The sequence below is a fragment of the Bicyclus anynana genome, chromosome 6 (genome assembly GCF_947172395.1).
Source record: "Bicyclus anynana chromosome 6, ilBicAnyn1.1, whole genome shotgun sequence".
In the NCBI taxonomy this organism is placed as follows: Eukaryota; Metazoa; Arthropoda; class Insecta; order Lepidoptera; family Nymphalidae; genus Bicyclus; species Bicyclus anynana.
In genome coordinates this window covers 8,911,721-8,939,204 of record NC_069088.1, presented here as the reverse complement: position 1 = coordinate 8,939,204, position 27,484 = coordinate 8,911,721, and the positions used below count along the sequence as shown (strand labels likewise).

The 27,484-nt window shown below is 36.8% G+C and overlaps 1 protein-coding gene across 1 annotated transcript in view; it reads left to right on the top strand.

Moving 5' to 3' along the window:
• LOC112046500 (leucine-rich repeat-containing protein 15) overlaps positions 1 to 19,460 on the top strand; it is a 61,593-nt gene extending 42,133 nt beyond the window's left edge. The window contains exons 2-4 of the mRNA XM_024083137.2: positions 7,412 to 7,509; positions 14,872 to 14,998; positions 18,281 to 19,460. Coding sequence (XP_023938905.1) covers positions 7,487 to 7,509; positions 14,872 to 14,998; positions 18,281 to 19,327 — 1,197 coding nt within the window. The 5' untranslated portion in view covers positions 7,412 to 7,486 and the 3' untranslated portion in view covers positions 19,328 to 19,460. The remainder of the gene's footprint in view (positions 1 to 7,411; positions 7,510 to 14,871; positions 14,999 to 18,280) is intronic.
• The last annotated feature ends 8,024 nt before the right edge of the window (positions 19,461 to 27,484 follow it).

Sequence of the window (27,484 nt, the reverse complement as noted above, 5' to 3'; positions counted from 1 at the left end):
TTATAATACAGTCATAAACTGCACACTGTTTGACTTTTGCTGTTACGACGTAATCCAGGATAGGTTTCGTGCAGAAATATATCAACCAATTCCAGAATATTACATCTCGTCTCAAAATATCAGAGACGTCACGTGACTCGATTTAATTCCTCAATGCAGCTTTTTACGGCAAGTCTGAATAATCTTGCGATTCTAATATTTTTAGCAACTGCAACTTTACCTTTTTCTTTTTAAAAATAATATTTGCCACATCTTTTTTACAGCCTCAATAGCTCAACGGTAAGAGCGGTCGGACTCCGAGGGGTGGTGGTTCGATCCCCGCCCCGTTGGTCTATTATCGTACCTACTCGTAATACAGTCTTTCCCGACTAGTTGGAGGGGCATTAAAATATTGGTCTTAGTAAAAAAGAGATATGGCAAATATTTAAAAAAAAATCTTTTTTTAAGTATGACCATTCCCCTCCAACTAGTCGGGAAAGACTGTATTAGGTGTGGGTACGTATATTTACTAGTACTTAGTATTGAACCACGACCCTTCGGTGATGAGTCCGGCCGCTTTACTGTTGAGCTATTGATTACAATATCACTCAAAATACATAGTTATCAGTAATTTTAATCATTCCTTATTCTAGTAGTTGGTTTGTGTTATGTTGTACATATGTCTCGTTCATTGTTGCAACTTGGGAGCAGTCCGTTCTAACCGCAATGTCAGGCCGGGCTTAGCTTGTATAACTGAGTGCTGCAATATTTGTTTAAACTTTAAAGTTGTTCCAGCCTTGTTACTTGGGTCTATGAGAATCTACATAAGCAGTACCTAGTTAATATTTAACTTTAGTCTACCTACTATAATGACCTACCGACTAAATAATTATCCTTGACTTGGCTCTATCTATGTGCTTTATAAGAAGGCTAAGAATCACTTAGGGCACTCATCGCCACGAAGCGATCAAACTCAGTGTTTCTCTGCGTGATCGAATGAGAAATTAGGAGAGCAATTGTTTACCGGTAGGGTGGTAACTAGCCACGGCCGAAGCCTCCCACCAGCCAGACCGGGACCAATCAAGAATCCCAATCGGCCTAGCCGGGGATCGAACCCAGAATATCCGTCTTGTAAATCCAATGCGCATACCACTGCGCCACGGACGCCGTCAAAAAATTATGATTATGATTATAATTTTATGGTGGTGGAGGGAACCCGCACCGGAAGCACAGTGTTGATTTATCCCCTACTTAGTGGACCAATGACAAGAGGGCAACAGAAAGCCTATGCTTGCTTACATGAGGCCTATGTTCAGCAATGGGGTCTATCAGCTGATAATGATGATGATAATGGATGATGATGAACTATAGTAGTATTTATTTAAAGGGTAATTAAAGAGAGATATATTCAACCAGCGGACGCCCGCGACTTCGCCCGCGTGAAATTTAGTCTTTCACAAATACCTCGGAAACCATGGATTTTTCCAGGATACAAAGTAGCCTATGTGTTAATCTATGCTATAAAATATCTCAATACCAAATTTCAGCTAATTTGGTTTATTAGTTGAGGCGTGAAAGATTAACAAATATTCATATCATCAAAATCATCACTTCTCGCAAATCTCGGGAAACCATGGATTTTTCGGGATAAAAAGTAGCCTATGTGTTAATCCAGAGTAATATCTATATATATATATAGCCAAATCTTCAGTAGTAGCGGCGTTAAAGAGTAACAAACATCCAAACATACATCCAAACATCCATACAAACTTTCGCGATAAATGCGTTTGCAATTTAAAATTATGGCGGCTACAATGAAGTCTTAATTAGAGCGTAGGGAACAACAGGTCAAATTATTATTTGTCGATATTTACTTCAAAATTGGATGTGATTTGTGAATAAAATCTGAGGAAAAATACTTTTAGTCGAATATTATAATATATTATGTAGGTTGCTAGAGTTCGAATGAATGTGAAATGTTTTTCATTTGTATCTTGTATATTTATTTAATTTTTTATCGTGTTCAATTGATTTAATAAGTGGTAGCGGAATTAATTAAGTGCATTTAATTAATAAAAAGCTTAAAAGTAAACTATTAATAATAAAATGTTTCATATTAAGCTCCCTACGTGCAGGCAAATAAATATTAAACGCGTTAAATGAAACTGTTCCGTAGCGTATAATAATAGCACTCTATATTTATACCGGGGCATTGCAGCTTCCTCATAACGCAAGGTATTAGGTTGCGATGGATGCTTATTTATTTAGTAATATTTCTCGTGTGTTTTAGGCGCGGGTACGTTTAAAAGGGTGCGTCTCTGGTGTGAGGTATAATGGTACACAGGGGACTGACGTTGAGAATGTGTACACCAGTCGAGGTGTAAGCTAAAATCTTGCGACGACATCTTTCCTTTTTTATCGTAAACTAGCTTACACCAGGTTCTACCCGCGCAGGTATTAGACTACGATGGATGCTTATTTATTTAGTAATATTTCTCGTGTGTTTTAGGCGCGGGTACGTTTAAAAGGGTGCGTCTCTGGTGTGAGGTATAATGGTACACAGGGGACTGACGTTGAGAATTTGTACACCAGTCGAGGTGTAAGCTAAAATCTTGCGACGACATCTTTCCTTTTTTATCGTAAACTAGCTTACACCAGGTTCTACCCGCGCAGGTATTAGACTACGATGGATGCTTATTTATTTAGTAATATTTCTCGTGTGTTTTAGGCGCGGGTACGTTTAAAAGGGTGCGTCTCTGGTGTGAGGTATAATGGTACACAGGGGACTGACGTTGAGAATTTGTACACCAGTCGAGGTGTAAGCTAAAATCTTGCGACGATATCTTTCCTTTTTTATCGCAAACTAGCTTAAACCTGGTTCTACCTACGTAGGTATTAGATTGCGATGGATGATTATTTATTTAGTAATATTTCTCGTGTGTTTTAGGCGCGGGTACGTTTAAAAGGGTGCGTCTCTGGTGTGAGGTATAATGGTACACAGGGGACTGACGTGGAGAATTTGTAGACCAGTCGAGGTGTAATCTAAAATCTTGCGACGACATCTTTCCTTTTTTATCGTAGACTAGCCGACGCCCGCAGTTTAACCCGCGTAAGTCCCGTTTTTTCCGTGGAGGAAAATTCACTTCGGACTTCTGCCGATTTGGGTAGGGCGTGTCCGATTCGCATGGACTAAACGACCTCTTAATTCCGAAGTCCGAAATAAAATCCGAAGTAAGCACTTATTTTATAAAATATAGCTTATGATACTTACAAATAACGTAAGGCTTTCTAGTGTTAAAAGAATTTTCTAAACCGGTTCAGTAGATCTAGAGATTACCTCTACAACACCACAAACTTTAACTCTTAGACTAGCCAAGATACGTATCAGCTTTTCATCGCCCACTCTCTGCTTCAAGCTTTATAAGTCGGCCCATTAATTAGCTACTAAGTTAAGGATCCATAACACATCACTGGCACATACTTTTTAATGAATTTCTAATAGGAAAAAGAATTAATTAGATCATGTAAATATGCGGTCTTAACGGCCTTTGGTGACATAAATCATAACAGTAAAACATTTAAGAATAAAGAATAATAAAAATAATAAAACACTTTATTACACCAAAAACAAAATAACAAAATTTTACAAAAACAAACCAAGTAAAATACAAACAATGGTGTAAAGAAGTAATAGTATAATGAACAGATACGGCCAAATGCAAGATCGTATGTGAGTAACTGCACTGTCTGTAGCAATTGAGCCGAAGAAACCATCTGTCCGATGCAGTCAAGTCGTGCGGCTTACGTAATTCGCAATTTCGATCTTCAGTTTACGACTAGCTTTAGATTGATTAAATGGAATAGTTTCCTAACCACCTCCTTGTAAGGAATACTTATGTGGTATGTGTATGTTGATGGAACTTTCATCGCATTAGCAACTTATGAGTCGATTTATACTCAATTGTACAAAAGACATCCGTAACGGGACATTACGGGATTAACCATAATTATTTAAAATAAAAAATTTTGACCCTAAGGTCATAAAATTAACTAATTTAGAAATTCTTTCTACCATAACAGAAAAAGTTAAATGCATTTTATCTCAATCAATCTGGGGAAAAATTCCTACTGACCTGAATTTTTGTATACATCTTTATTACGCTGTTATTATGAAGATGTGAAAAATCGACATCGATATCGCGCCTGCTAAAAAAGTTACAACTGTCAAAAGCTCACGAAAATCAGTTTTTCGCAAATATTTCGCAAATTTTGCTCGGAGGTCAATAGAGGTAATTATAAAAATTGTTCTTCATAAAATTGTCTACAAAAAATGTATCTTGCAGTTTTCTGTAAAAACTGTTTTCGGACCGTAATAAAGGTGTAAACAAAAATTTAGTTCAGTAGGAATTTTTCCCCAGATAAAACCTAATATTACTTGCTTTCAAATGAAAAAACAGCAATTGTTGCCTTTGTGTAATTACTATGATGCCACAGACAGACAGACATCCACGTCGAACGTATAACACCCCTTTTTGTTGCGTTGGGGGTTAAAAATAACAAGAATTTGATATTGGTGGCCATTTAAATACCTACCTATATAATATCTTGACTAATTTATTCTGCCATTATCCGAGAAAAACCGACGAATCAAAGCCACTCTACAACGTTTAGAAGTCTGAAGTTGTAGAGTCGCTTGGAGATTAGATTGATTAAATCGAATAGTTCTATAACCACATACTCAGTACTCGTGTGTAATACTTGGTATGTGTATGTCGATGGAACATCGTTCTAGCTACTAATGAGTACCGGCGACGTTGTGTAAAATATCGCTAGCGTAAACTATTCATTAAGCTTAGAGCTCATACTTTGTAGATATATGTTCGTGGGTAATGACGGTATCTGAATATTATCCGATTAGTTTAGCGCACGATTTTGCCTCTATGCCTGGTTTTTATTTGCTTTTAATTATTTTACGTTGTAAGACTAAAGAGTTTACTTACGTACATCTCATCTATACTTATAATAAATCTGTAGAGGGGTCAATTCTGTACATAAAATATATTTCCAAATTAAATATCAGGGGGTGATTAGTGATCGATACTGATGCCAAAAATGCAATCAGTAAAATTTGTGTATGTCTGTATGTTCGTTATAGAACCAAAAACTACTCGACGGATTTAAACGAAACTTGGTACAATTATTCTTCATACTCCTGGGCAGGGTATAGTAAACTTTTAATCATATAGGGAATAATCACAGGATTTAGTAAAGAGATTTTAAAAAATTTTATACAATTAGAAGGCTACGTCTTTGCTGAGTGTCATAGACTGTGACCTGTTACTGTTAGACTTGTATTCCTACGGGAACAAGAACAGCGCGAGTAAAACCTCGAGATATCTGATAATATTGTAAATTTTCATTCTTACCATCAACCAGAATTAAATAGTTTAAAAAGTATATAAAATAACACAACAGTAAAAGCATTTACTGGCTAGCTAGAAATTATGATTATTTACACCTACATGACTTTTATGTTAGCATGAAACGTTAGGGTCTTTTACTCTAATTCCAGGCAATTTATTTTCGTTTGTTGCTACTAAAAGGCTTCTAAGGTTGATGGAGTTAATTTGGTCAAACGTTGGCCCCATTTTACACTGACACGGTTCATCACTCCCATATATTTAAAAACATAAAGTAATAACTAATTAAAAGTTGATGACAGTGTTCTAATACTGTCCGTTCGAAGTATGCAAATGGAAATATATTATCAGGCTAATAAATGAAAACTGGATCACTAATTAAAAGTAAATTTGACTTTTCTGGAGCCTTATTCGGGTATTAAATTCAGTCGTCTATTTTCGCTCTCATTTATTTATTAGTTTTTTTTTTAATTCTTGACAATGTCAATATAAATATAAAATACAAAACACTATTAAAAATTTATAAAAAAAAAATCAATCCTCCCGCTGCGGGACATTTGAGTGCCCAAGCAACCGGTGGTCAGGACTCCAGAGTGAGGGACCTCCTCACAATACGCGCCGTCTCAAGAATCACTGCCTTTTGTATCTGACTCTTGATCCAACAGTTAAGCGAAAGCTTCTTAAGGTGTTGGTCGAAGCTTTTCGCTATAAGACCATTGACTGATACAACTATTATTAAAATCATAGTTGACTCAACATTCCATGGCGGTAATCTCGTGAGCAAGGTCCAAGTATTTTGATACTTTTTCCTTTTCAGCTTTAACCAGATTATCGTCATATCAACAACTATTGCACGACACATTGACCGATCGTCAGTTGTCTATTATTATTTTATTTTAATTATTACCTAAAATACAAATTTTACAATAGACATCCGTGTTACAAGGATAACCACAATATTTTTATCATAAAGGTCTTAGTAAGGAGTCTCGACTTCTGCCTCCGATTCCGGAGGGTGTGGGTCCGGAGCATGCACCTCCAATTTTTCATATGTGTGCATTTAAAAAATATATATCAAGTGTTTCTAACGGTGAAGGAAAACATCGTGAGGAAATCTGAATACCAGAGAATTTTCTTAATTCTCTGCGTGTGTGCAGTCTGCCAATCCGCATTGGGCCAGCGTGGTCGACTATTGGTCTAACCCCTCTCATTCTGAGAGGAGACTCGAGCCCAGCAGTAAGCCGAATATGGGTTGATAACGATAGTATACCTACCGCAATCTTCATCATCATTGTGGAGTATTTGAATGGCTACAGGCTTCCTTGTAGGAGAAGGAATTTGGGAGTTACAACACTGCTCCAATGTCGATGATAATATTGGACTTATCCAGGGCTTATCATGCTTTCCAGTAAGAAGGTGTAGCATGCGCAATGAGCATTTTTTTTTCTCTACAAGTTAGCCTTGACTACAATCTCATCTGATGGTAAGTGATGATGCAATCTAAGATGCAAAAATTTGTTAGGAGAAGGATGAAATCCACACCCCTTTCGGTTTCTACACGACGTCGTACCGGAACGCTAAATCGCTTGGCGGTACGTCTTTGTCGGTAGGGTGGTAACTAGCCATGGTCAAAGCCTCCCACCAGCCAGACCTGGACCAATTAAGAAAACCTCAATCGGTCCAGGCAGGGATCGAACCCAGGACCCCCGTCTTGTAAGTCCACTGCGCGTGCCACTGCGCCCCGGAGGCCTTCATAACTAATATACCAACTCCGGAATGCTACAAAATACTCTAATGTCTTGGAAGTTCAATATTTCATTTACCACCTTCAAACTTCAACCAAAGCCACAGGCTAACTGTTCACATCCTTTTTATTATTTTTTAACCTATGACAAGTTTTAGTCCTTGACTGCGATCTCACCTGTAAATGAAGATGAAAACTAAAATTGTAAGAGGTACAAGTTTATTGTAACAAGTTTGTTTGATTTCACTGATTTTGATAATGTTTGCAGGTTGGAGTAAATCATCAAATGGAACAGCATAGGTGAGGGCGCACGGCGGGCGTCGCGCCCTGCCTGCGCCCGCCCATGGCACCAGCATCTTGCGTCAGGTAAGAGAACACCTATTATACGACACCCGAGTTTAAATTGCTTATAAGAAAGCAAGACTAGATAAGTGAAGGTATTTCCAATCCAATATGGCGGATTCTCGAAGATGGTGATTAACAAATTTATCGAATCCAGTGGTGACCAAAGAGCTGGCAGCTTGGCTAACAAATTAGTTTGGCCATTCAGGTCAGAAATGGTGCACGTATCTTGAACACTATGCTGCTAAGCTTTGGTCGGAAAATATATTGAAGTAGTCGTGTTGAAGTGCCAGATAATTGAATGCACGAGTATTATTCAATATTTCATAGAAAGTTCATTTTAATTTTGTACCTTATATACATAACAATTTATGCATTTAATACATAACTACTTATGTATTAAAGGTACTAATTTGAAACTAAATTAAAAAACAAAGTACTAACTACTAAATGTAAATTAAATCAAAGACATCCTCGACTCCACTGCAGCGCGGCGAAGCATAGAGCTCAAAATACGTGAAGCATTTCTTCTTTGGCCAAATTTCAATGGCCAAACAAATTTGTTGTCCAGATTGGTCAACAGTTAGGTTTTTAGTCACCTGTGGACTGGATACATTTCATAATCACCATCTTCAAGAATCCGCCATATTCGATTGGAAATGATGTCACTTAGCTATCCTTACACTGCCATCCTAACGAATTGTGTGATTTCAATCAATTGGGGACTGTTTTAAAATCAGTCGCAAGTTATCGTATTAACAAACAAACCTTAGATCATGAACAAAATATTTACAAAAAATCCGGACAAAGTTGCGGGAACCAGTAAGTAACAGAGTGGTATAAATGCGAAATAAGACGGTTGTCATGCAGCTAACGCGGCCCACAAAGAAAAGTTTAATAGAATATTTACAAAAAAATCCGGATAAAGTTGCGGGATATCCGGATAAAGTAAGTAACAGAGTGGTATAGATGCGAAATAAGACGGGTGTCATCCAGCTATCGAAACCCACAAAGGCGATTAAAAGTTGAATAGAAGATTTACAAAAAAATCCGGACAAAGTTGCGGGAAGTAGTAAGTAACAGAGTGGTATAGATGCGAAATAAGACGGGTGTCATCCAGCTAACGCGACCCACAAAGGCGTGCATTATTTCTGACGCCCCCTCGTTAGTTGAGAGCTTTCATCTCGCGGTATGAAAGTAACGAGCTGGTACGCGGTTTCGGTTAAAACACTAATAGTCGACTGGAGTGAGATTTACCCTTTGCATTTAAGATGAAATAGTTGCGAGAATAAAGTGCTTATACTAGTTTGTATCTAGATTTTCACTTTAGCTTACTTTATCTATTATAATTTCGTTTTATAAACTTATTTTATTTTATTTGTATTATACCATATATTAGTAATATTTAGTCACTTATCATCACTATCATGTCAACTGGGGTGTGGCTCCGCTATTTTTTACTCGTCGATATTCGTCTATATCAAGTTTTATTATAACTATTTTTCTATGGGATGCCAAAAACAAAACGTCATTAACAACGTAGTTGCTATGGAAATGAGTGATGTCACATCGCTGTAACTTTGCAGAATGCAGGGACATCTATTGACTGCTGATTCTGTAGAAGGCTAAATATAGTCTTGAGTTAGTGAGTAGGTTTAAAGGTAATAAAAACAATTTTAAAGAGCTTTGTAATTCTTAAATTTAAAAATAACTTTTTTGTATCTGAAAATTCTCTCCTCTGAGCCTTTTAGCAATAACTTGCGTAGGTGTATTTATTAGCTTTAAACTTTTTATAGATCTACGAAAAGTAAGCAAAAACACTTCAGTAACAAAATTCTCGCACATTTTTATTTTTTTACTTTTACATAAAATATATCAAATGAAATTTAAAAGTACTTACGGTAAGACACGGCTATAGACTCTTAAAACTAGAGCAGATTGTTATTACAAGCATGCGGCTATGAAAAAAAGCTGAATGTAGGATGTTTTTTCACGTCTAAATCTCGCGGTCTCTTGCTCTTGAATCTGCTGCTTGTATAATAGAATGAGAGCCTGTGATAGCTAGATGTACCTCATTTTATGAATATTTAAAGTTTGGCAGCTCAGACGCCGTATCAGGCCCTCGAGCTACAGGGAGGGGGGCTTAAATGTGCAAGCAAAAATTTGTAAAATTTATTTGGTGCTTTCTGAAAAAAAAACAGCTAAAGAAGTTTTCAGGATCTTCACCACTCATCTATATTGGGCCCCTTAACTAACTTTGATACTAGACAAGTTATACCACTGTATGGTAGATCGCGACAGTTTGGACAGTGGTGGCTTTGGGAGGCAGCTAATGTGTCTGGCCCTCGATCGTCCATGTATAATACATAATTTTTTGATATTTTCTATAGGAATCATGAAGTATCATGACTCAAATCACCAGACCGTCAGCTTTTGCTAGAGACCCTTTAATTTTGATCTATAAGGATATTTTTTTTTGTTACTAACCAGCTGTTTCTTTTACTGTAGCTAAATTAATAGTTATACATTTTCTTTCATCTTCTTCGTTGATCGCCTCATTGAGATGAAGCTTCTTACATAAAATTAGCTTGTTAGTAATAAGGGTTACAAAATGTTCTGGGGACTATTAATTATATGTAAAAGTAATTGCTAATATAGTTATTATAAGATAACAAAGGAAATTCAAATTTTACCAGTAGTAATTAGGAACATTCCTCATGATATCTCGTAGATAATAACAAAAATTACGTTTTGGACATGGACGATTGACGAACTAGATCTCCACAGCAGATAACAGGACTTACGTACATACTTACGTAGAGCAAAATTCAACCTATAATCTGACAAAATTCAACGTTCATAAAATGAAGTAAGTCAGACTGTGGCAGGCTCTTAGTCCATAATAAATGTACATTAATTTTCCGCGGTTACTGAACCTTCCGTTGTTGTGCTCGTACAAATTTTGTGCTGAAATCACAACGAGTTTTTCAGTTGATCATAATATATGAAATAGTGCCAGTATATAGTGGGAATTTCAACACCTAATATTTACGAGTATCTTAATTATCCAAAGAGTAAACTGCAGGCTGGCTGGTGTTAATTTGTACGCTTTTTCCTCTTTCGTTTGAGGCATTATGTCTCACTTCATATAAAATAATAACTTTATCTCAATTGCTTGGCTAGCTTGAAAGAAATAGATATTTCGATTTCGATGCTATTCTCGACGGATTGACGCTTTCAAGATGTGGTATTGGAAGAAAATGCTCCGGATTATATAAGCTGCATTTTGGACCAACGCATCTATTATTGCCAAGTTCAAGATGAAATAGAATATGCTCCGGATTATATAAGCTGCATTTTGGACCAACGCATCTATTATTGCCAAGTTCAAGATGAAATAGAATATGCTCCGGATTATATAAGCTGCATTTTGGACCAACGCATCTATTATTGCCAAGTTCAAGATGAAATAGAATATGCTCCGGATTATATAAGCTGCATTTTGGACCAACGCATCTATTATTGCCAAGTTCAAGATGAAATAGAAGGCGGTCGCGTGACTCCGGCGCTCGCGGCGTCATCTCGATTGTGTTGACCCATGACGTTGCTTTGCATTTTTAAATCTTCCCCAACATAGTCCACGGATTTATGAAGTGAAAAGCGTTAGCTTTTGCGCTTTAATCTATGTTCTGTTGTAAACAGTAAATAGATAAAGCGTAACAGTAAAAAAAAACCTCTTGACACTGGGATAATCGTTCGAAGCTCAAAACTGTTTGATTTGAGGTGCTTTATTACTGTATTGTAATTAAGTATAATTTAAAAAGAGAATTAAGAACATTTAATAGCAACATCGCGAAGGTCTAAGAATTGATGTATTAGATAATATATTTTGTATATGTATGATTGGACCTTCAATTATTTTAACTCGATATAGTTTGTCTATTTTTTAAAATTTGTTTGTTCTTGTTGCCTTGTATGTTCCTTGTATGTTCTTAGTACTAAAGTGTATACCTAAATATAGACAAGTATTTGAAATGAAACAGACAGCAAGTACTATAGGAACATTTTTTAATGAACTGAACCTTCGGTATAGGTAGACATGCATATGCAAAAGGGGAATTAATTCCCTATACCTTTATCTACACCTTTATCTAAAAATCAAGTTACTGTTGTATATATATGGTAAATTTATCACCAATCTATACTTCTATACTTAATACTATAAAGCTGAAGAGTTTGTTTGTTTGATTGAACTCGCTAATCTCAGGAACTGGTCCGATTTGAAAAATTATTTCAGTGTTAGATAGCCCAATTATCGAGGAAGGCTATAGGCTATATATTATCCCTGTATTCTTATGGGAATGGGAATCACGCAGGTAAAACCGCGCGGCATCAGCTATTAGGTAATAAAAACCAAAAAAATAATACTAATAAATTTTATACTTTATATTATAGGCACGTTTCAATATTACGTAAGTTAAAAATAAATATAAAATAACCAGAAAGAAAATTATACGGCGGGTAGTTTTTCATTAATAAAATTATAGTGTGGCAAGTGTGAAAATTTTTCGCGATTTCCCCCCGAGCTTGTAATGATGTTTGCAGGGAGGGAGAGGTCAACTAGTATTTAATCTAGAGTGAATGATTTATCGATGTTTTGAAATATTATACGTGTAATGATTTTAAATTGCCTCGTTGGTGCAGTGGTTAGCCTATGTGGCACCGGATAGTGAGGTCTTTGATTCGAGTCCTGAGTCGGGTTAAAATATTTTGCTTTTCTTTCTTGTAATAAATTCTCAGTAGCAGCCGGTATTTAGTGATTGTTGACGTGGACCAAACGTTACATTATAAAACGCGATATCTTGTCGGAAATGAAATTATGGGATCGCATAGTATAAGCGAACATTTTACAATAGTTGAACATTTTACTACAAGCAGTTTTTCCTTGTCCGATTCTACATTTTATTTCTTCTAGATAATCCAAGTCTGAAGTAAAATATCGTACGAAATATTTAAATTTATGAGCAGCTGCAACCTCTAAACCATGCAGATATATTTTGGGAAGCGGAACCTTAGTTTTTGACATCATCATTAACAACTCATAATCGGCTCACTGTTGAACATCACACGTCCATTGGACTATCATGTCTCTTAATTATACATAGTATGGGGCATAAAATCCTATTAGTAAGGGCAAAGATCAAAGATGGAGGTGGTCACGACCCTCACACATGAAGAATACGATTCATGATAATATATTTCTCGATATACCTCTCGAGCGTAGTTGGCAGTGTTGTGGTTCTCAACCCTAGAGGTCATGGGTTCTATTCTCAGTTCGGGAAACTTCAAATTTTTACAATTTCTAATTTAGCTCAGGTCTAGCTGTGGCTAGGTACTATCCTACCGCCAAAGACGTAACGCCAAGTAGCGTACCGGTACGATGCCGTGTATAGAAATCGTCAGAGATATGGGTATAGAACCACGGAACTATGAATACAGTTAGCTTTAGTGTCTTATGTTCTGTGGGTAAAATATACTTGTACCTCTTCCAAGTAATATTAAATAAAACAATCCAGGTCATCCAAAAAAAAAAAAACACGTTAACATTCCTTTGTAATCGGTGCAAATTACAAAACTAAACTATTACGAGTACGTAGGTTGTATTGTATAAACGTTGAATGTATTCTGCTCTAGATTTCGGTACACATCTTCGTTTAGCCCGCTTGTATAATAAATGTACGTTAATTTGCTTGCGGTTCCAGACCCTTCCGTTCACGAATACATACAAATTTCATGCATCACAACAACAGATTTTCAGTAAATGTACACAGTACAATTTTCATGTACAATACCTAGAACTTGGCTCTAAAATATGGGTATATGTTTGATTTGATTTTTTTATTGAATGATCTTCTTCTTATGTGCCAGTTTTTACGAAGGTCGGTCATTTTTAACCGACCTCCATAAAAGGAGGAGGTTCTACATTCGATAATATGTATGTTTTTTGTTTTTTTTTTGGCAACTTGAATTTTGAACACAGCAGCCCTGAAAAGTGATTGAGTGCTTTTCTTAAACCAATGTCGAAGGTTTTCCAGTCTGGATGTTTTCCTCCTTCCTAAGCCTTGTATCTTGCCCTGTATATTGCCCTATAAATGACAACTGAACGGAAAATCTAACTTCAATTTTAAACTATTGCACTTGCACTATGTTTCGTTTTATGATTCGTTTTCCGTCTCGTGTATGGATGGTCCGTGAAGGACGAAGCTTTGTCATTCTACTTCGAGCTGAAATGAAATTTCATGGCAACTATCGTTTGAATCATCATGCCTTGTTTTTCAAGCCAAGTGAACTATTAAAACTGTCTGGCTACCAACAAAACTTTTAGTTAAAACCAGAGTAATAACAATTCAGCTTTATTAGGATTTTAGTTTTTTTAGGATTAAAGTTTATATAATCTAATTTGTTGAATTTAATTTATAAGTACCAATAACTGCCTACCTACATATAATTTAAGGATTTTCTGTATTTTTTATATAACTGTATTTTATCAAGTGTTTATAAATCACAAACATGGTTTTTTAAATTATATCTGTATGTCTGTTTGTTGGTGCTAACCTTTGGAACGACGGATTTTAATGGACCATTCAAAGCAGATAGATAATTTAAAAGTTATTGAGACAACATATAGGGCTTCCCGAATAAATCAATGGTTCCTGTGGGATATAAAATTGATTTTCAGTTAATTTTAGTTATAAATAAGAATTAAGAACATATCGCCAAAGTAATTATATAAATTATATAACTGGTAGGTATTTATATAAATTTAGGTATGTATATAATAGGTACGCACGCAATTCTGTTTTACACATCCCGCGGGAACCATATTTTTTTCGGGTTAAAAGTAGCCTATGTTATACTCCAAGGTCCAATTGATCTCTATACCAAATTTCATCCAAAGTGGTTTAGTCGTGAAAAGGTAACAGACAGATAGACAGACTTACTTTTGCATGTATAATATTATTAAGTAATTAAGTACTAGCGGACGCCCGCGACTTTGTCCGCGTGGAAATCACTGTAAACTTTCAACACATATTTCACTTTAGGGGTTGAATTAAGAAAAAATCACATTATATTTCGTATTTTTTTTAAACTGTAACTCTAAAATGAAGGACTTTCCATACAAAATTTCAACCCCTTCTGTTTTTATTTTAGGGTCAAAAAGTACCCTGTATTTTGCTCCAAGGTCCCATTTACAATTACACCAAAATTCATCTTGTTCAGTTCAACCGTTTAGCCGTGAAAAGGTAAAAGACAGACAGAATTACTTTCGCATTTATAATATTAGTATAGATTAAGTATTAAGTATAGATGAATACTGTTATCCAGATCCGTGGTGCATTGGCTGGTTACGGCGCTGGCGTGGACAGTCCTATGCGAAGCCAGCCCTCAGGGTCTCGCATCCACCCTCGTGCCATCCTGTCCTACGCAGTGCATCTGCCTCTCACAGTCTCAGGTACAGTTACAATACATTTATACTTATAATAAATCTGTAGAGAGGTCAATTCTGTACATGAAATATATTTCCAAAATAACTATCATTGGGTGATTAGTGATCGATACTGATGCCAAAAATGCAATCAGTAAAATTTTTGTCTGTCTGTCTGTATGTTCTTTATAGAAACAAAAACTACTCGGAACTTGGTACAATTGTTCTTCATACTCTTGGGCAGGTTATAGTATACTTTTCATCACGCTGCGATCAATAGGAGCAGAGCAGTGAAGAGAAATGTTGGGAAAACGGGAGAAGTTACTCCATTTCAAGTAATCATTTATGACGGGTAGGGGTAGGATAGCGATAGGGTAGGGTAGGGGCAGGGTAAAACGGGAGAAGTTACTCCATTTTTACAGCGTTACTACTGTAAGGGCTGGATTACAGAGGTCTAAGGGCGAACGAAGTCGCGGGCGTCCGCTAGTTAATAAATATAATGCTGGAATGCACTGAGAAATGGAATGTAGCTAAGAACTTCCTGGAATACATAATGAAGATCAAGGAGAACGATGAAAGGGAGAATGGGAGGTGAAGAAGACTCACGACGTTGGTGGTAGGCTTTATGGCAGGGACGCTAACGTTTGGAAGGTAGGAGGGGTTTTTAGCCGGTAAGAGTTCGGCACTACCCAACACGGGTGTCCATGAGGATTTTCCCCCTGCTGAAAAAAGCTACAGTTACCCCTCGTTCGCACGAGAGACATATCGTTCGTTAAAAAAGCTCTTGTGCGAATGAGGACTTCATAGTAAAGGGTAATACGTATATTTACCTTGAGGTATCAAGGGTATGTGTACTTACTGACTGCACTGGGACGCGCGCATCCCAGTAATAACATAATGGGTATTATCATCATGATTAACAACCGATATACGGCTCCCTGTTGAGCACGAGTAGGAGACTCATGGTTAGGCTCATTTTCCTTCATGCAGGTTTCCTTACGAAGGTATTCCTTCACCGTTTGAGGCACGTGAATTTATAAAATGCACATAACTATATTTATGAGTATGGTACCGATTTAATCTGGTTTGTTTTTATTTTGTCTAAATTGGCCATTACAAATCAGGTGTTGTCTACTAAAATTGGTCAGCCTATTCGTAGTTGTATAGTCATTTAAGTTATATTTCACGAAAAGTTGGTATTTATTGTCATGACGTGCACAACAAATACCAACTTTTCGTGAAATAAAAAAAGAAACATTTATTAATTGTAGCTTAAATTTCATTGCAAAATACTATGAACATTTGTTTATACTCAATACTGAAGCGTATCATTATTACGGTACGGCGGCGTTTGCAATCATTAGCTTCCCGGCAAATTTTATTCTTTACGATCGTAATTTCCGTTGGATTATAGACCGACGCCACCTGGTGTCCGGCCCTGGAAATAAAAGCATCCCCTCAATCTCTTTTCCAGCCGTGACAGAATGTGACAATTTCAGATATTGAAAATTGAACATTGTTTACGAAATCTTGAAACTCAATGCTAACATGATTAAAACGACCATCTCAAATATCGGCGGATTTTAATTTACATCAAATATACAAATAATCACGAAATATAGATGAAGATTTCAGAAGAGGTAGATATTGTTTTGTTCACATAAACTATTCTTAAAATAACATTTATAGATTCAATTTTTAAATGCGTTTCGAAAATTAAAATGATTATTTGACGACCTCTGTGGCGCAGTGGTATGCGCGGCGGATTTACAAAACGGACGTCCTGGGTTCGATCCCCGGCTGGGCAGATTGAGAATTTCTTAATTGGTCCAGGTCTGGCTGGTGGGAGGCTTCGACCGAGGCTTGTTACTTACCACCGTACCGGCAAAGACGTACCGCCAAGCGATTTAGCGTTTCGGTACGATGCCGCGTAGAAACCGAAAAGGGTGTAGATTTCATCCTCCTCCTAACAAGTTAGCCCGCTTCCATCTTAGACTGCATCATCACTTATCATCAGGTGAGATTGTAGTCAAGAGCTAACTTGTAAAGAATAACAAAAAAGCTGTAATATAATTATTCGCAGTAAACCCATATTATACTGTATAATAAATTGTATCAAAACTGTATACAAAATTACCACATAATAGTCTGTATCTACATAAAATGTATGTGGTTTATAATTTTATACATATAGTATATCTAGTTAAAACGATATTGGTTATTTGAGAAGATTAAGTTCGAACGAATTCAATCAAAATATAGGCATGAAACAGAGAGGAGGATTAATTTTATTGACAAAACAAACAATACCGATGGGGCTTCAATTGTGATGGCGTTGGTGTTTCATTGCATTCATATACTAGAGGTATATATGTATAGTCTATGTATGTATATACGATAGGTCCATTAAAAAGAGAGCTGTTGTTCCCTTTATCGGCAGGTTATACGAACGTTTCTTTGTTGTTATATGTAAAGGATTTGGTTAATTACTTTCTTTGTTCATGTATCGGTATGTAATTTATTGATTCTGTTTAACAACGAAGCTTTTAATTAGACACGTAGTAGGTACTATTTTAGGATTAGGAGATTTTTTTTGGCAGAACATAAGGTGCAGTACTATCATCATTTTGGGCTCGTTGAGCTCGAGTCTTCTCTCAGTAGTAGGGTTAGGCCTTAATAATTCTCAGGTATGAAGACTTCCTCACGATGTTTTCCTTCACCGTTTGAGACACGTGATATTTAATTTCTTAAAATGCACATAAGTGATAAGTTGGAGGTGCATGCCCCTGACCGGATTCAAACCTACGACCTCCGAATCGAAGGCAATCCACTGTGCTATTAGGTCTTTCACTATGGTGATGTTTAATTCTGTCGCCAATCAGCTCTATTTCGATTAGAAATACTGCTACCTGTGAAATTACAATAGTTACTAGTTGTCATTTTATTTAAAAGGGTCATTATCGTTCTTCTAGATTTTTAAATTAACTTTTTTAAGAAACCCGCTCATTAATCTTTTATAATTGGGACGCTTAATCCATGTACTATACGAAATAAATATTTTTTATATTGAATTTGATATGAGTCAACCACTCTAATATATGAGGTTGAAGAGCCCAGGGAGCATTGTCAGACATGTTCTTAGTTTACCTTGCGAGGCGTTTTATTTTTCGTACCTAATACCTAATATGAGTTGGGCCACTAGATTGTCCCATAAACTATTACTATTTTATTATATAAAAAAGGCGAGAATGAAACCTTTCTTTACATCAGTCAGCTAACTTAAAATTTATATATTTTTATTATTTGCAGGTTGTATGCAACAGCGCCACGCTCCGGGCAGTACCCTCAGCGTTAAGTTCGAGCGTGATGCAGCTGTCCTTGTCCCGAGCGGATCTACGCGTCCTCCGGTCAGATGCCTTCGCGCATTTGCGACAGCTGCGGCGTTTGTCACTCGACGCTTGCAACCTTACGCGCATTCGCCCCTTCGCCTTCAGGGGCCTACCCCGCCTCAACGAATTATATATACAGCATACGCCGCTTGCGACCGTCGATGCGTTCGCTTTCGCTGCCCTCCAAAACATATCCTCGATCGTTCTCTCGCATAACAGAATAGCGCAGATCGAAGGTTACGCGTTTGCGGGAACTAATTTTATAAAACTGATTTCGCTGCGCAACAATCCGATCAAGCGAATCCTAGCGCATGCATTCTCCGGCCTCAACGACGTCACCCAAATAGAGCTCCCGTCCGGAATAAGGTCGATCGAACCCCAAGCGTTTGCGGGATTAGAAGGAGTCGGGGTGCTGGAATTGGCTTACATGGATTTACCGGCGCTTTTACAGGACACTTTTCACGGGTTAACTCGAGTAGGTCGTCTCGCACTCAGAGAATCCGACTTAGGAATAATAAAAGTCGGCGCCTTTGATGGTTTACGACGAGTGGAAACTCTGGAAATGTGCAACAATAAGATAGATGGCGTCGAGGAGCTTTCACTGATACACAATAATAGCGTCCACACTTTTAAATTGACCGGCAACCATATGCTCGAGACTCCGGAAGCTGTCGTGTTAGAAGTGGAGAACGTCGTAATCCGGGGGAACCACTTGCCTTGCGAGTGTGGGCGCGATCCTTTAGCTAATCCGCTGGCGCTGACGGAGGATTTCGCGGAGGAGAATTTATGTATATCTCCGCTTAAGATTCGCGGGCGAAGTCTGGCGAGCGCGGCGGGCGCGGCGTGTCGTGGCGAGGGAGGCGGGAGTGCGCGCGCGCGGGCCGCGGCTGCCGCGTGTCGCGGACGCGCGTTCGCGCCGCGTCTCGCGTTTACGTTCGCCGCGTTCGCTTTCCTCGCAAACAGCTAACCGCCCTCAGTGTTCAATTACCTGTATTGTATGTGTCTGTAAATATTGTATTATAACTGAGTATAAATGCGAAATTTTACATTGAATGGGTCCTTTCATTCAGTATATGTTGGACCATAAATAAAATTTGCCTTTGGAATATTGCTTCTGTGTTTTATTTATATCTTAGTAAGTTCAGAAAGGCCAGAAAATAAAGGCAACGGCAATTAAGGCTTCTAGTTCGCTACGTTTTCGGTTGCGGTTTTTCTGCACCTATACCTACTTCTTATTAAGTATTAGAGTATTATTTATATGATATATATTAGTAACTCAGAACATTTTTGGCTGATGGGAGGCTTTGGCCGTGGCTAGTTACCACCCTACCGACAAAGACGTACCGCCAAGCGATTTAGCGTTCCGGTACGATGTCGTGTAGAAACCGAAAAGGAGTGTGGATTACATTATACTCCTAACAAGTTAGCCCGCATCCATCTTAGATTGCATCATCATTTACCATCAGGTGAGATTGTAGTCAAGGGCCAACATGTAAAGAATAAAAAAAAAAACATTAGTTCAAATAATCATTTAATATGAACACTTAAATGGACGTCAAGATAAAGCTATTACGTTTGTATGGGGCATGCAGAATGAGCAGCCGATAGACATTCATAAGGAGTTGGAATGGCGAGCCGGATTTCGAAGCGTAATAAGCCTCTCGAATTGTCTACGTCTGTCTAGTACGAACTTCGTAGGGTGTTAAAAATAGCTTGTCTGCATCCATTAGTTCTATACGATAATAACGGTCTGGTAAATGTGGCTCCATTTCTTCCTTTTGGTATAATTTATTCTTGGAATCGTGTTGAATAATTACGAGTAATCTGATCCCACGCTTTCTAAATATAGGCATAAAACTCCATTTTATTTTAATTCTAGTCGAGAGCGAAAATTCCTAGAATTTAAATAGTTCTTTGTAATATGGGGTACATAGTTTGAAGAACTGATTGACGTTGGGTTCCAAGGTGCTGGAACAGTGATCCCGGACTAGAAAGTGTACTGTTGGTCGACTCCCCACCAGGTAGACTGATGACATCAAGCGATTCGCAGTAATTCGGTGGATGCAGGCAGTACAGGCTCTTGATGTTTGGAAGCCCCTACAAATGGCCAGTATCCACTCACATTACGATAACTGATGATGATGATGATGATGATAATGATGATGATGAAAATATTATTTCATTATTGTCAGCCTTTTTTACCGGCCCACTACAAGGGGGTTATTTTGTAACGGCGTTTTGCGTGACTCGCAAGTGCGAGTTTAGAATTCACCTCTATCTTTCTCTGTCTAACACTATACTATAGCAAGAGGAAGATATAGCTGAATTCGAAACTCGCACTTACGAGTTCTACAAAATATTGTTTCAGAATAGTCCTCCAGGCCTGCATCCTTATCGGAGCGGGCATATACCTAGATATTAGATCTACCACGCTGATCCAATGCGTGTTTGTTAATGTTTTGAATATTTAGCGAACACTATCAGATGTTAATGATAATAACTGGAACCGACGGCTTATCGTGCTCTTCGAGGCACGAATCTAACACCACCAACTTCCCAACTATGGGCTGAAAATATCCAGAACGATAGAAAATTATAAAGGTGAACTAGGGAACTGTAAAAAGTAGTACTCAGTATCAAAGACACTAACTTTAATTTTATTTATATGTATTGGTATATAATATTTTAGCTTGTACCAACAATAATAAAAAGTGGCTGACTCACCCACCTCGGTATCTGAACAAAATACATTAATATTTTATAAAATTGTAATATAGAAAAACAAGAAAGTAATGAAAGTATACAGAAGCTTTTAAAGCATTAGATGTCGTTGGAGGCTATTTCGCAGACCAAGCGTAAAAGGAATAAGGCAATATTTCTTAAAGTCATCTTTTAAAGGGCATTACTTTTTTATAGTTCTTTATTACCCTTATCTGTATTAGGTGGTTAATGTCCCTTGAACTTTACAAGTTTGTAATATTAAATATGTTTTTGAACTGGTAGATAAGGTAATTAAGGGAACAGAATATATTTAGCTTATTTTCGGTGCCAGGCGGACTTTTAGCGGATTTTACCAATGATAATTTACGATATTGATAGATCGGTTACGTCCCTACAAAATCACCGCAAAAAGTGATCCGAAAATTAGGCTACAAAAATGAGCACACACATGAACAATTTTGTCTTTAATTCCATTATTTATTTACGTTTAAATAGTTTTTTCACTTTCTGAACACATAACTCGACATTGTAGACGATATTAAAAAATTAAAAACGATATCAGTTGGAATTTGATCTTGAAGAAAATCTTCTTCTTCTTATAGTGCCATCTCCTATCGGAGGTCAGCAATCATTAAGGCTAATTTAACTTTGTTCATTGCTGCCCGAAAGAGTGAAGAGATCTGGTACTCATATTAAACCATTGGCGTAAGTTCTTGAGCCAAGATGTACGTCTACGACCAGGCCTTTGTTTCCCCTTTATCTTTCCCTGGATAATAAGCTGGAGCAGGTGATATTTGAAGTTTCGCATTATATGACCCAGGTATTCGAGCTTCCTCCTTTGGACTTGTTGCAGAACTTCTGGAATTAGCCTTAGAAAATATACAAGGCTAATTCCAATCGTCCCTTGCCATTTTTACGAAGTAAACTGATAATTTCGGAGAGTTATTAAAGTGTTTTGTCAGTTCGTTTTTACTGCAAACGGTTTTATTGTCTACGCTATTGACTATTGGCGGTACTATTGACGACGTACGTATCTTTTTCCGACTCCATCTGTAAAAATGAAGTCCCCTCGTGCGAAACTATGACCATGTATTGAGCCATAAACAACTTTTCTTTCCCCTAATGTATTCTTTTTTTTTTATTCTCTACAAGTTAGCCCTTGACTACAATCTCACCTGATGGTAAGTGATGATGCAATCTGAGATGGAAGCGGACTAACTTGTTAGGAGCAGGATGAAAATCACCCCTTTCAGTTTCTACACGACATGGTATCGGAACGCTAAATCGCTTGTACATCTTTGTCGGTAGGGTGGTAACTAGCCACAGCCGAAGCCTCCCACCAGCCAGGCCTGGACCAATTAAGATAACCTCAATCGGCCCAGCCGGAGATCGAACCCAGGACCTCCGTCTTGTAAATCCACCGCGCATACCACTGCGCCACGGAGGCCGTCAAATGTAAAAAAAGTGGTGCAAATGCTGCCGAATTGCTTAAAACATTTTAACAAATATCAATATTTTATGATACAATAAAATAATCTTTGAATTTAACATTTGAACGACCTGCGACCTTTAAATCTGTCTGGCAATATTAATTTTAGCTTAAAACACTAAAAAATGGAAAGGTTTCAAGTTGAGAACATGTTTTTAGCGCTGATTTTTTTTGCGAATGACGTATACCTACTGCGCTGTACTGAAATAACCGCAACCTCCAAACTTTCTACTCTCTACCCAAACGTCCATTCCACATCCAGGAGTATTGATATAAAGTATAAGGATTGTATAATATCAGGCTGCCTAAAACATATGGGCATTATCCAAATTCTTTATGAGCTTAACTTAGCTTTAATATTAGAGGACCTTCATGTAATGTGTAATCAAACTGTGATTGGGTCCGTCTAGGTCATAACATATGTCATCATCATTATCATTAGGTATCAACCCATATTTGGCTCATTGCTGAGCTCGAGTTTCCTCTCAGAAGGAGAGAGGTTAGGCCAATAGTCCTCCACGCTGGCCCAACGAGGTGCATGCCCCGGACCGGATACGAACCCACACCCTCCGGAAACGGAGTCAGAGGTCATATCCACTGGGCTATCACGGCTCTAATAAATACATAGGTACGAGTACAAAGTACATATTTGGATAACTATGTAGTCTATTCATTTTTTGTAACAATGAAACTGTAAATTTAGCTACCCAGGTATTGGAAATTAAATATATGGGAAAACTGCCGAATATCTGCATTTTAGTTAGATCCGAAATCGAAGAGAAGGTTATTATGAATAGAATTTCCCATGGGTACAGTAGGCAGTGGCGGATGTACCAGTAGGCTAAGTAGGTTAGAGCGTAGGGCGGCAAAATTGGCCCAACACTGTTTGTCTTACAGAAATAAAGAAAAACATCACGATATACGAGTAGGTACACACAGAAAAAGAGTCTTGAAAAGTAAACGAAAACTAAATAAAAGTTAACGAAAAACTGATACAATTAAGACAATAGAACCTAAAGTTGCAATTTTTTTTTTTTATAGAATAAAAGAATGAATATTATGATTGTGAATTGAACATATGATCCAGTAAGGTGGCAAATATTAAACAGCCAGCTGGTGCCAAATTTGTGAGTCCGCCACTGGTCGCAGGCAGCTAGTACTCGTATATGATAGCAATGATAGGTTTATTTAGGTGCGGTAGGTACACAATGCGTTTGTTGATATGTGTAACGAGTTCGAGTTATATCTATGAATATGTTAATGGTAAATATAATGTTCCGGAAACATATTATGAAAGATGGCACTCTAGCCATATGTCGAGCGTGTCATCGTCCTGGGGAGTCCCTCAGGCATATTGTGCCCGGGTGTTCTTACCTTGCTAACGGCGAATACTTGCATAGACATAATCAAGTAGCCAATATAATCCACCAACTTGCTCTTGCTTGCTCTTCTGTATGGCCTTATCGATTCTGAAATGCCTTACTAAAGGTATGACCCAGCGTCAGTTCTTGAAAATAGCAGCGCATTGCTCTACTGGGACCGAACGATTATCACTGACGGGTATGTTGTTGCCAATAGACAATATAGTGATAGTCGATTGGAGCCTGACCATCGGTTGCTTGGGCACTCAAAATGTCCCGCAGCGGGAGGGTTGATTTTTTTTCATAAACAAAAATGTTATATAATGACAGTGTTTTGTATTTGTATCATTGTTGAAAATTTTAGAAAAAGAACAAATAAATAAATAAGACATAAAAGATGAAGTGTTATACCTATTTTGTAAGCGACTCATCAGCCAAATAATAGAAGCCGTTAGCAACATCGTGGTCGATATAGTTTCAATAGAATTGTGCAAATAAGTAATCCCAGTCTCAATATAGATTTAGTATCCTAGTTGTGCTGTTATTAAGATTCTCGTAAACGCTATTAATCCTTTATTTACTAAATTTTCATCGAAATTAGCTGAGTTGATTTACTCGTTCATCCCGACAAACATTGGCATTTTTAATATTAGCAGAAGATTAAAAACGATTATTATTTTCAATTATGCGTATAATAAACATTATTATAAATTGATCAATTTATTATGTCGAAATAGCTTTTAACATAATTGCAAAATATGGCCTCAATCCAATTTATTACGGACCCGATTTATTATATCACAATATATTGTTAAGTCAAAACCGTATTGTATTGAACGCAATACAGATTAAATTATAAATCCTATAGTTCGTGTAGTACACAAATGAAATTAATATCGGTTATATGTGAAGATTAAGTGTGAAACAATTCAATCAAAATATGAACATGCTGCCTACTTTGTTTAAGAGATGTTACGATAATCGATTCTGAAAAGTCGTTCCGATTAATATCACACCTCCAATTCCGTATTCAGTTCCAATAACTTTTAATCAGGGCTTTATAACCTCTGATTTAAAATTATCATGACTATCACGTCTATGCATGTCTCCAAGATTTTTAGTCCAAATCACAATTTAGACCGACTGATAAATTGTGGTGGGTGAGGTTGTAGGGTAATCTTTGGATGTACTGAATCGATTTTTAAAATTTTTTCACCAAGAGAAAGCCAGTTGTTTTTAAGTATCACAAGCCTATATTTTATCCTCTTAAACCCATTTTGCGAGGCGTTTGCTAGTGTATTTAATACAAAGATCATAATATTTAATTCCACTCTAAAATCGAATACCGTTTTCAACTCAAAATCTGATAAGTTAAATTGAAAATATTCGGTTTCGATTTCGGTTCCGATAAACTTACGTTACATCCCTACTCTAGGTATATGAACACAAAGGGGATGTTCCAATGGATTAATTTTACGTCGATACGAATACACAAACAAATGAAGCCTGTAGCGCTTGAGCTGTCAATGCAATGGTGTTATCTCTCATTGCGTTTCCATATATGCAAAAAGCAGCGAAACAGCAATTCTTGATATGAATTACCTACACATTTTTTTACTTACACCACAAAATACATAATAATAATTCAAGCAGACCAAACCAAATTAAATTGAAATAATCGATATTATATAATTAACTACTGGTAAGTTCAAAATCTAATAAAAATAGACCAACATTTCACAGGGCTTGTTCAGTGGCCATGAACTTGAGGAGTAGGTGTTTTGGTTTTTGTGCATGTTATTTTTAATTACACCGCGAATTATATCTTAATCACAAAAAGCTGCTCTACTATTATTTGTTTAATTAAAGACCTCAAATTCAAATTCAAAATTCATTTATTTCAATTAGATTTAGTTTACAAGCACTTTTGAAACGTCAAGTTTTGTCATTATTTAATGGTGGTAAGTAAAATCCAGATTAAATAACGATGAAACAAAAGGTGTATTGGACTCCAAGTTATACTATAAACTATTAAAAATGCATGATATCCTTTCAGTAGTTGTGGAATTTTGCCTGAAAGATCAAAAGTATATAATTTTGCTGTACAAAATCGTATATTAATGATTTTAAACTTATTTCGTGGTTGTTCATTATGAATGTTATTTAAACGGGTACATACCACGATAAAACGACGAGATTTTTATTGTCGATATTTCGACCCAGTTGCATGGATCGTGGTCACGACGGGACGGGACGGGACGGGTCCCGTCGTGACCACGATCCATGCAACTGGGTCGAAATATCGACAATAAAAATCTCGTCGTTTTATCGTGGTATGTACCCGTTTAAATAACATTCAAAATCGTATATGTGTCAAATTTCGTCCAAACCATTCAACGGTTTTTACAACTGGGATGTAAGTTTTACATAGCAATATACTCCTAGAGTAATAATTAATATATATATATTAGAGTCGCTCCAGTTTAAGCAGTTTGGGAATATTTAAAAGCTCTTTTAGGGAGCAAGCCCTAAGGTTAATATATCAGAACATTATAGTGAATCTTTGCGATATTTCACTATAATAGATTCTAGCTTTTACTAATCAATTGATGATGATCGAACCAGAGCCGTTGATTTATCGGTCAAAGATTGTGTTTGTATTTGCAGGTACTCCTGCAAATACATACACACTCAGTTATGCTTAATATATAGTTAGAAGAGGCCATTTTGTCGAAAACGAAAAATAATAAAATAATAAGGAGAAAGGTTTAGACATAACTTTTATAAAAGTTGTACCTAGATAAATTATAATAATTTATCGCTGTTGGCAAAGGTATTCTAATTTTTGAATGCTTTTCAGAATCACGGATATAAACAATTTATGAGTAGGTATACAGTAAAATGCGGTAGGTAGGTACACTGGTACATAACATACGTACATGTGTATTACTAATACTATGGTTATTTTTGTTTTACGCCACCTGCTGATGTCCTTAAGTTTTCCTAAACCGAAGGTTGCCTGGAAGAAATCGCTACTTAGCGATAAGGCCGCCTTTTGTATGCTGATCTCTTCCTAATTTGTTTTTTATTTCACTTGTTTTTGTCTTTGTGGTGTGCAAATAAAGTATATTTATCTTATCTTTATCTTATGTTATGTACCAGTGTACCTACCTACCGCATTTTACTGTATACCTACTCATAAATTGTTTATATCCGTGATTCTGAAAAGCATTCAAAAATTAGAATACCTTTGCCAACAGCGATAAATTATTATAATTTATCTAGGTACAACTTTTATAAAAGTTATGTCTAAACCTTTCTCCTTATTATTTTATTATTTTTCGTTTTCGACAAAATGGCCTCTTCTAACTATATATTAAGCATAACTGAGTGTGTATGTATTTGCAGGAGTACCTGCAAATACAAACACAATCTTTGACCGATAAATCAACGGCTCTGGTTCGATCATCATCAATTGATTAGTAAAAGCTAGAATCTATTATAGTGAAATATCGCAAAGATTCACTATAATGTTCTGATATATTAACCTTAG